The sequence below is a fragment of the Phaethon lepturus genome, unplaced genomic scaffold (genome assembly GCF_000687285.1).
Source record: "Phaethon lepturus isolate BGI_N335 unplaced genomic scaffold, ASM68728v1 scaffold49149, whole genome shotgun sequence".
In the NCBI taxonomy this organism is placed as follows: Eukaryota; Metazoa; Chordata; class Aves; order Phaethontiformes; family Phaethontidae; genus Phaethon; species Phaethon lepturus.
The window spans coordinates 7,227-18,891 of NW_010562299.1; the positions used below are offsets into that span (position 1 = coordinate 7,227).

General features: G+C 38.8%; 1 protein-coding gene across 1 annotated transcript; it reads right to left on the minus strand.

Annotated features, from left to right (window-relative positions):
• Positions 1-2,568: 2,568 nt before the first annotated feature.
• On the minus strand, positions 2,569-11,391 carry LOC104626323 (sialomucin core protein 24-like; the record flags this gene model as incomplete). Its single annotated transcript, XM_010294214.1, has 6 exons — positions 2,569-3,243; positions 4,151-4,231; positions 5,417-5,539; positions 7,773-7,844; positions 9,098-9,181; positions 11,290-11,391. Coding segments are annotated over 6 exons (623 nt in total), but the record flags the coding sequence as incomplete, so codon positions are not given.
• Positions 11,392-11,665: the final 274 nt, after the last annotated feature.

Genomic DNA, 11,665 nt, shown 5'->3' on the forward strand with positions numbered 1-11,665 from the left:
CAATTCCTATGGAAAACAGCTCTTATCTCCAGAAAGTCAGCAGACTGTCCCCTCTGGGATTACTCACATTAAAGAAAGTTTACAAGTAAAATTCCATTCAACAGATTTTATTTATCAATTTGGTTTTGCAATTACAACTGTTTCAGTTTTCTTCCAGTGAAAACAAAATACAAACTTTTACAGCAACACTTGCAGAGACCATTCATAAGATAACAGCTTGATACTTGCACAAATTGGCTTCAGGAAAAAGCCAGGTAACTTGAAGATCATCACTACAGTTCAGTGCCTAAAATTGATTTAGGGGCAAATACAACTACAGATCTATGAGCTACCTTCCACTTCAAAACACAAGGCCAAGAAAAACTGCAAGTTGTTACTTCAGGGTTTTTTTTGCTAGTACACAGCACAGATCATCTGATACTGCCATTCACAAAGGAGTAAATACTTTATTCTTATAGTGAGGCAGCCAAGCACATGGTGAAGATGTATAACCCAGCCTCCCCTCCCCCCAAACAACTGAAAGAGAAACAATCCAGGCCACAACTCTGTAAACTGTGGATTACACCTTGTTGGCAAGGCTAAGAGCAAGCGGTGCATAGTGCAGGCCTTCCAGAACATGACTAAATTGAAATATTACAAGCTTGAGTTTTTCAGATTGGCATCTGTACATGTCAGAGATCCTGGGTTTCCTAAAGTCTTGGAAAGTAGCAATTGCTGGCACCAAGAAAAATTTAATAACTAAGGCAAGGTATCCCTTCTACCCTTTTAAACAAAGCTTGAGGCAAAATACTAAGCAACTTTAAGGCACTTTAAAAATTATTTTCAGTTTGCTTTACACCAGCATACTTCATCAGCAACCTAAATCAGGATCAGCATAGCTCATGAGTAAACATTTTAGCAACATTTTACAGAACAACAACTTTTTTGTGGCAATGTCTTCCATGCTATGAAGTGTTCTGTAGCACTTTTCTGCAAGTTTCCCAAAAGATAGCCCTTTGAGGCCAAGAAGTTATGTACTAGGCATACAGTTCGCTTTGCTGAGCTGAAGGAGAACTCTGTCACACTTTAGAAGAGTATTTTGCTCACTTCAAAGCACAGAATACAAGCTCATGGATATCTTTTTGAGCAAATAAATGTAATAAAGTAGTTCTGAGATAGGGAAAAGACAGATTTAAGTGATTTCATAAGGCCAAGGATATACCATCTAACCCACACAGATATTGTTGCTGGAAATTGGCTGCTCACTCTGCTGTTTTAATAAACCTGAGCTGATTGTCTTAATTTTGTTTAGAAAACAAAAAGCTAATGAACTCAAAGATACAGTACTGGTGAGTAACTAACTGCTGTATTTTGTAGCAATTTGAGTTTCCTATGCAGCCCAATAGAAACAATGCCATTCAAACAAGAACAACACAAGAAAGCAACGCTGTGCACTATGTTTCCAACTGAAGTGCACTTAATTTGCTTCATATTTAAGTTCCACTGCCATGACTATTACCTGCATGAATGCTATCGTTTTGTATTGGGTACCAAATTCCAGTCAAGTCAGAGCTAATAAGACAGTACTACCGATTATCCTGAAATTGATGACCAAGGGATATCATCAAAAGCTATGTATTATGTGCTACATCCACCACTTAATTTTGTCTTTACTTCCATCTTTCCTGTGGGTTTAATTTACAGGTGTTCAAGTCAATCTACATTGGAGATGACATACCTTTGATAGACCACATGGCTGATCCAGCCAAGGAGGAAAAAAAAACCAAACCCACAACACGAAAACAACCAAACACACAAAACTCCCAAATTATTTGGCCAAATAGATTTCCTTAACCAGTTCACTTCTGAGTGACACAAACCTGATGCCAGGAAGCGGGGAGGGGAAAGAAAAAAAGGTGTAACCCCAGCATCCTCAGGAGTACAGCAATCTTCACTAGGATAAAATCAGCAGATCCTCTGAACTACCCTTAATTGCTCCTTCAGCAAGCAGACATACAGGAGAGTAAAAAAGAAAAAAACACTCTGAAATTAACTGCAACAAGTTTAAGAACCATTTGAACAAGAAAAGTCGCAGGATTTCCCAAACACCAGTATTTCAAGTATAAATGTAGGTTGCTGCCTTTTTATACAGGGAATGAACTGAATTTTATTACTAGTTTCATGGTTGGTCTTCATAGGCCAGAACAAAAGGTAAACAACTTAAAGCTGCTGTTTGTAGCTGAACATTACTGTACCATGCTTCCTCACCCTCAAACAAGGTCAATAAGGGACAGTTTAGTGTAGGAAGTTTTTAAACTGGAATGCTCAAGTCACATGTATTCCATTCTCCTATATAAAGCTAGTACTTAATAGTTTTTTTTAATCTTTGAGATACATAGGACATTTTTGCAGCCTACAGATTTTTAGTCTTTTAAGGCACATATCTTCATCTCCCCTTTAGAAGGATTATCCGTACATCCCCTCTCCACCCTCAACTTTAATTGGAAAGGGCACAGGATTTCTGTTTGGAATGCAGTATTTTATCAGGCAACCTTTATTCTTGTGTAAAAAAATTTATGGGTTATGTTATTCTGTTAAGACATTATCTACTTCTACAGTTTTGTTCATCTTTCTAGCAGCATGCTGTAAGAGCCACAAGCTAGTATAAACAGTATTTCACTCCCTGAAGTCAGTCACCAATAATTCACATCTTGATAGAACTGAAGGGACACTGTATCAAATGTTGATTAAATTAGCCTTCACAATAAGTCATATTGAGATTGTCTACTCAAGACAGTGTTGCCACTGAATACGAATCTCTGAATGTCTACATTTGGCATATCAAAAAAAAGTCCCACAGCAGCAGCCACTAAAGGAAAATAAGACAGCCATTAGAACCCATGCAGCATATTGCAAGTAATCCTGTTGAAGAGATTTATATCACCTCTTGCCAAGTATAATGTTGCAAAAATATTCTTTTAAAGTCTTCTTTAAGAGATTTAAAAGATATTATGAACTGCTGTCTTCCATGAGCAACAGAAAAATATTTTGGTTCAGTGAACTACAGGTGTTGGGCTACTAGTCCATTATAAAGTGGCCGGTCCTAAAGCGTGTGATAGTTTCGGTCTTTCGACTTGCAGAATTTGTACAGAAAGAAAACAACAGCCTGCAGACCCAGAACAAGGACAATGCCACCTATGAAACTCGCAGCATCAAATGTAGATTTGCGTGAAGAAGGTGCAGGAGTCACAGTAGCATTTGTACCTGTTAAACATATTAGAGTTTATGCTATGCTTACAATAGTTTTACAGATTTTAGTATTAGCTTCCATGTATTAAGATTACTGAAAACATCCAAACACCAATAAGGAAACAAAAAATAATCACAGGTAAAGACAAGTCAGCAGCTAGAGCTATTTATAGCCAAGCTGCTCTGGACCTTGATATTGAGCAAGCCCCCGTGGGGCTTTATTTATACTTAAAAAAACCAAAGCTTTCCACCTTTACATAGAAGTATATTATTGATATACTCACATTCAAAACACATTTTCCAATTTCTGCCGCTTGCTCCAGGTTTTTTTTTTTGCTTAAATTCAAATTGTTATTATCTTCCATCTACTGTACTTCACCCCAAGAGTTAGCTTAAAGAAATCAGCTGAAGCCACAACACATATGAATCTGGAAGTCAGTTATCTGCCAATGGCTAGTTTTAAAGAACTTTACTTCATGAGAGCTTTTCATGAAATAGCATTTTCAAGACTGATGCTGAAATAAAATGCTTCAGCTTATTCACATCACTGTAGCCCAAGTTTATTTTTAATAGGCATCACTTGCAGAATAATAATGGGGAAAAACAAAATACCACCTCCCAAAGATAAATGAGTTAACAAGTGACTTCCAGCCACACTATTAAAAGCAGCCAGCTGATTTCATTTGACCAACAGTTTCTGACTTTTAATATCTCACCAACTAGCTCTGTTTCTCAGCGTATTACCCTGCCACATACATACATTCCCTTAAAAAAATTAGACATGTCAAAGTTAGAAGTGACAAGAGTAGATATACCAATACTACTTTTAACGTTGTCACTTGGTAAGTCTTTTGACTTAACACTTTTAAAGCAACACTAATTTCTAAGTATTTTATGCTTTAATTATGCTAGTAGCAGTTACCTGGAATACTGGTTGTTGTGGTAGCAGAAGTAACGGTGGTTGTAGGTAGAGGAGCATGTGTAGTTACATTGGTGATGTTAGCTGTTTGAGAGAAGACAGTATGTACATACCATAAACTTCAAGAGCAAAGTCTGCAAGCACTTACGTTCTTAAGTAAATGATTTGTCTTGTTTTGCTTAAACAAGGATAAGCTTGACCTCAGACTGCACCCCACATAATGCAGATGTTCAGGCATGGCATTAAGCCAAGTTTCTGCAATAAGGATTCCACTCCCCCACCCCACCCCCCACCCCAAACCTGCATACCATTGTTATCCAAATATTTCAAGGTTCTCCACAGATCAGACAGTGATTCTTCATTCAGACAAAACCACCTTCCTTTCAAGCACTAATATACATGCTGGTATTTGAACAAGAATAAAGGTGCTTCATGACAACTGAGAATTTGCATCAAGTTGCCTTTGCAGGACTTCCACTAAACAGCCCTTAGAATCAGTATTTATTGTACTAAAAAAAGTACTTAATGTAATACCTCTAGACAGGACATAAACACTTACAGGATAGCACAGCCTCCTCTTTCTCCCCGTCCTCAAAACACTGTGAATGACATCACTGGAACAAGCACTCACCTGTAGCTAGACTGTCTCATAAAAGCTCTTCCTTTATCAAGCCAGAACACTGGGTCTCTGACCACCCCTAGATTAGTATTACTAAAAATTAATCAGTATTCCACTATGTGCCTGGAACAAATGCCAACATTTGTAATTGTACTGAAAGCTAAACATCACTCTGCTGTACATTAGGCTGTTCTGAGCCTAATAAAGTACCAACTCATTACCTCCCAGCTTCCTTAAGCAGCAAATGCTTTTAAAGATGAGTTTTGTTTTTTGTTTTGTTTTTTTTAAGAACGTCACTGTTAAGATGGCAGCACATGTAAGCACAAAAATTTCTGAACTGAGCAACAACAACAAAAAAATCAACCTCATAAGAACTCATGATTAGTGGAAATGACTAACCTAATTCAAACAGCTACCACTGAGCCAGTTCTTAATTATACTGGAAAGAAGCATTTTCTCCATTAGTTTTATAAAATACACTTCTAAACCTTGGGACCATTTATGTATTCCATACCTCAGATGTTTAGTAGTTTACTAAAGCAGTCTACGATCACTGACACTAGAGTGATATGTGGAAAAAGCCCTTGTCCTTTATTTTATTTACCAGTTTCTAGTTTACTGCCATTCTGTGTTCAGTGGTACTTTATTACCTATAGTAGTATGAGCTGTGGTAGTATTGGAAGGTGGCGTAGTAGTAATATTGGAAGGTGGCGTAGTAGTAATATTGGAAGGTGGCGTAGTAGTAATATTGGAAAGAGGAACAACTGTAGGAGCTACGAAAGAAAAAGAGAGTTATGTTAAAGAGATTAATTACAGTATTTAACTAAAAACAACAAAACAGAACAGCAGCAGGCTGAGCTTTAGGGAATTCATACAGCAGTAAGTTCTATTGTAGTTTTGAATAGAAATTACAAAGCAGTTGCATGTTCAATCCACCACACTAACAGCAAAAGTTGTACGAGTGAATACATGAAAAACCTTGTCAGGCAGCCCAATCAAGCCAGTGTTCAAGTGGCAACTCAAGATTCCACAGAGCAAACAGAAGAGTACTATTGTACAAGCATAAACTGTGCATGCTTTACACAATAGTTTCCTATTGTGTAATATTCAGCATTCAGGTATTCAGTACTGTTTCCCAACCTCACTGCAACTAAAATTGAACCCGACCTATCAACTAGAAATCAGAGTGGTTTGACAGCTGAAGCAGTATAGGGGGAAGCCTAAAACAGCCTCAAGAATTTGAAGTTTAGCTAAAGCCTTCTGCTCTGAGAGCTGCTGGTGGTTGTAGGTGCTCTCAGCTTCAGCCTGTGCTGTAAAAAACCACAACAAACTGTGAAGACTTCTGCAACTTACTGTATTAACAGAGTTAATCACACATAGACAGCTTATCTAAACTATTGCTTAATCATACACTGATACATCAGCAAGCTTCCTGCTAAAATACCATTATGACCAGAAGCCTATAATGCTTGGGGTCCTTTAAATGTGGTTATACTTTAGCATGGTGGGAAACCAGAGCTGCCTATTTCTACAGAGATAGGCTGAATATGTCAGAACCTACATTCTCTCAGGTCCCACTTGCATCCAGTCAGTTTAGGTCCACCTTAATGTTTTTCCATGTCAATCCCCAAATGTAGTGCTGAGCCATGACACTGTAGTAGCTGATAAGTTATTATCTTCCATCTACTGTACTTCACCCCAAGAGTTATGCTTAAAGAAATCAGCTGAAGCCACAACACATATGAATCTGGAAGTCAGTTATCTGCCAATGGCTAGTTTTAAAGAACTTCACTTCATGAGAGCTTTTCATGAAATAGCATTTTCAAGACTGATGCTGAAATAAAATGCTTCAGCTTATTCACATCACTGTAGCCCAATTTTATTTTTTAATAGGGTTCCTTTCACATCAACAAAGATCCTCTACTAAACGTGACAATTCAATTTCCTTGAATGCGCAGAAGCTAAAACACAACCACCTGATAACATCACTAGAAATTCTACTCTTAGATATAGAACATGGCATTGTAAGAGCATGCTCTCTTCGGAAAGCACTGAAAAATGGGACTTTTAACACTCCTGATTGAGAGGTGATTGTTACGATTTTAGAAACAACACAGAAGCCCAAGTCAAGCAGAATTATTTATGACTGGCTGCCGCCATCACCACAAGATAGCCCACAGCAGTGTGGAAGCTTCATCTCTGTTGGTATGAGCCAGTCTCTTTAGCAGCACTGTTGAACTCATCTGGACAAGAGAATTAAGAATTTTCATTTGCTGTTCTAGATCTTAAAACCAGAAAATCCTATTTTAAAGTCCACTTCTTGTCAGCTTTCATAAAACTAAAACTGGGGGGCTTTGACAAAAATGAAATTCAAGATTTAATCTAAATTTAAATTAATAACCTGCAAATCTGCTTTGCACAGCAAGCACAAATTAATGAAGAGACTGAAGTATATATGCAACTGAGCATGTTCCTAGCATGAAGGATAAACCTTATGTAGTTCCATAATCCCGACCTTGCACTTAAGGACTGCATGAAGGGCTGTGCTAGTTCACAATTAAAGCTGGAAGGTTCATAAGTTTTTCCTATTTACTGCATCTCAGATGAAGCAATGGACTTCGTAGGTAAAACTTTTCTTGTTGAATATGAAGCTTACTGTCTTGAGGATGCTGAGAAGTTCCTTAGGATATGCTATATCTAATAGGAAACGTCACCCATTTTAATCCAAGAAACCAAGGCAGTAGCCAGAGCCACATGTCTAGTAAAATATGTCAGGCTTCTTGAAACAGCAACAATAAACAGTTAACTGAACGCACAATGAAATGGTGTATTTTAGTATCACATATCATAGGTTTAAGCTGGAAGCAAAGGGCTTATTTACATACTTGTACATGCTTATGTAAATCGTAGAAGGCATATTAACAAAGGTCAACAGATGAAGGAGTTGTAAATGCAACTGCTTCACATTAAATAAACAATGTGAAAGCTGAATACCTAAATACTTACAAGAACACTGTTCTTCAGTTGTACAGTTGTGATATTTCGAATCTACTTCTGTTTCATTTACACACATGTCTCCTGTCAGAAAAGAAGCGTCAAGAATATTTACAGCAGCAGAACTTTAAAGTTTTTGAGATACTGTTCCTAAATGCTAGCAAACTGTTCATAGGACAAACTAAACACCATCTTCTAGGCAAGATAACATTAAAGCCACTTCAATATGCAAGATTTCAGTATTATATTAATAATTAGAATTTACAAAAGTTTTAGTATTTTATTTCACTATTTTTATTTCACTACAGTTACTCTACCACTTAACTCAGCACTTAGGCAATACTTACACATGGTTATGCACCATTCTGCAGTAACAGTATAGCTTGGTATTTTTTCTTCACAGCCTATAAAATTAGACAGTGTTTCTACTATTTGTGGCATTTTCCACGTTAAACATTTTGCGTCTCTATGGTAGCATCACAAAAAAATCTTATTGTCTTAAAAAATTCTACATGCAAGCAAAACTTAGTTCCAGCTTTTCAAACAGTTCCTTGATCTTGAAATTGTTGAAGACATCAGTTTCTTATTCTCTGCCTGCACACCTTTCTCCCTTGACTCAAAATTTCAGCTCTTATCTGTTTCCACCTCACATAAAAAGTACAAATAATCCACCTGAGGATTACTTATGTCATCTTTGTATCACACTGTCAAAAGCAACTTTATCTCCTCCAGGACTGAGTACCAGAGGTCATCTAAATGTATTTACATCCAACTCTCCTACAATGGGAAAAACGAAATCTCTGAATGAGACCAGCTAATGATTCCTTGACTGTTATGTTCCCTTCATCAGGTTACAATTCTTAGTTTCAGGAACTGTACTCTTAACTAATCTTCTTTGATAAGACTCCTCTCCCTTACTGCACTTCAGTTCAGGAATAGTGGTTGTGACCAGGTCTATGACAAAACCACAAAAGGGACTGAAGCACATGGATGTGCCTAAATATCAGAATCCACTCTTGACTCCTTAACAGCAAACACAAGTGACTAGTTTGTTCTAAAAACTTTCTCAACCATCTGGAAAACATCAGCTTACCAACAGCACAGATTTAAATCAGAAACCTTAAAAATCTGGCATTATTTTGAACATGTTCAGCTGTCTCCAGATAAGAACTTGAAACGTTTAGCAACAGATAACAATTTATGAGTTAATGCTCCATTAGGTTATCAAACACAACAGTACATTTGTGTAATGAACATTAATATAGATGAAGTAGTTCTAGCTGGGTTTAAGGTTCTGCATGGCATAATACAGATCTGCACCGTGTAGTCCTCCTTACTTTCACATCTGATCCACTTGCAGCCTGCTACATTTGTGTCATTACCAATACACGAACTGCAGTTAGAAAGGTTTTCACAGATACCTAAGAAAAAAAAAAAAAGAAATGCACTGATTAGGACAAAATTTCCATTGTCAAAAGAGCAACTTCACTCACAGAAACAACTCTTGGATCCATACCTTCCTGTATGTACATCTCCTGGGTTGAGGCACGATCCCTCTCATTTACAACTGAAAGCTAAAACTTAGGAATGCATTTGACAAGACACAAACATTATTTCCCCCCAGACACTACTGATACTACAAAACCAGACCTCACATGTACACCAAGATTATGCCCCATGTAATCTCCAAGTATAGTAAACTCAGATGATTGAGGATATACTACTCTAGTGAAGTTACCAAAGTCCACCAAATTAATTTTGCAGAAGTTCACTGAAACCTGAGAATGGTAAGAACTTTGTTCCTTTCGATTACATTTTTCCTCTAGGTAATACAGCCAGCTATAAACAACCCTAGAGTAGAAAGTAACTAAAGTATGGGAAATAAAGACAAGAACCTGGAGGACTTCATACCCAAATGCATATAAAGGAGAACAGGAAGTCAATCTATTAATATTTTGATCACTGCAGAAGCCAGCAACCTAACCAGTCCAGCTGCTTTTTTAGGTCTCAGTCAAATATTGTTGCCTTAAAACCACAATGACAATACATCCACTATCTGGATCGAATAAGATCTTCTCCCAATCTAAAATTTTACTGCATTAATTTTAATCGAGGCTTACTCATGCAGCCATCTTACTCAGAAAACCCACATACAACCCACAACTCCTTGCACCGCACACTCTCCAGCACATTTAGCATCATATCCACCTACTCCAGGCACCTTTGGATGACCTTTCACTTTCCTCTGCTCTGCACCCTAGTGAAAGGAACACTCCTATTCACAGATCTTTGGCAATCAGCATGGTAATTCACATCTCAAGATAACATCTACAAGTGCATTAACTAACTGCAGTATTTTCATAATCTGAATTAAGCCTGAATCCACCTGGCCTTTCTTTTGGTTATGGTAGGATCAGGCAAGAAATATTGGTGCTATTTATTCACTTTCAAGGAATGTAAGAAGATATGAAAAGACCTTGGTTGGTTTGCACCAGTGAGATACGCAACAGCCTTGCCCTGTTCCCTTCAGAAATAAGGCACTTAAACCACTTCAAGAGCTATATGACTGTTTCTAGAAAATAGATTTCAGAAAAAAAAGTAATTGATTATTCTGGGTACACATCTGAAGAACAATCACAGCACGCACAAGGCCCACTTCTGACAAGAGAACAACATTCACGTTTGTAAATTCCTCACTGGTATACAGAAAATTTAGTACAGTACATCTGTGGAGACAGAACAGTCAGTGCAGCCAGCTAATACCAGGTGCACTAGAACTTTAGTTTACTTTCAAAACAGCTTTCCTAAACTAGCACGAGGGAGCAACAGATTTACAAAAGCAAAGGATCGAGAGGCATTTTTATCACAGCAAAAGGTTTCAAGAATGAGCTGTTAACTTCAGAATCAGTGGCTGGGTGTCAGATGTTTTCCCGATGCTACTCCTGCTGTGAGAGTCTCTCTTAGGGTATTTATATGGGATAACAGCAAGCTCCCCAGCTCTCCCCATCATCAGATGCCTGCTCTTCACTGAGGAAATTACTCTGGTACCATGAACTCAAGTCTTAATCGAAGGCAAGCTCACTTCTCCCAAGATAAACCTGTCTGTTGCAGTGGCTCTTACACAGGGTAAATTCGGATATTCTCCTTACACTTGAGGAGAAAAGCTGGAAACACTAACAGAATTCTGTCCTGCTGGACCAACACTGCCCTCTCCCGCTGCACCAGAGAGGCTGTTAACCTCTGACTCTTAGCAGTCCTCAAGTAGTTCAGGGTGCCCGATATTGGCCTACATCGGGTCGTCGGTAACAGGGCTGCAAAGCAACTCTAGAAGGGCTGAACCAGAGGTTACTGGACAACTTCAACACGGAGGCTGCACCCAGCGCCATCATGCAATGCGGCCACAGAACATTAAAGTACTTCCAGAAAAACTTCTTTCCTTTGCTTTTTGGGGCATGCGGCACATTCTGTGGTTCTTGGCCACGTAAACACTTCAGCAAATAGCTCACAGAGCCAGAATGATCAGACAAACCCGCAGGACGAACAACGGGTCTAATATCAGGGTAACGAACAACCGGCAGCAGCGACGGAACAGCGCTGCTTACGTAACTCAACTCCTGCAATTTGACCTGTACTAAGTTTGCAAGAAGCAAACACGGCGCATACGTTCTACTGGCCACAAAGCTACCCGCTACCAGTCATTCGCTGCACACGAAGGGGGTACCGGAGGCGGGGTGAAGCCGTGCTAAACGGATTTCACACCGCACGCTCCCAAGTACTCCACAGCGAGGGGAAAAGCAAAAGCGAGAAGAAATGAGGCCAGAGAGCGGCGGGCGAAAAGCTCGGCGGGCTGCGGCCAAGGCGCCGAGGGCGGTGGCCGAGCTGCGACGGAACGCAGGGCGGCTCCC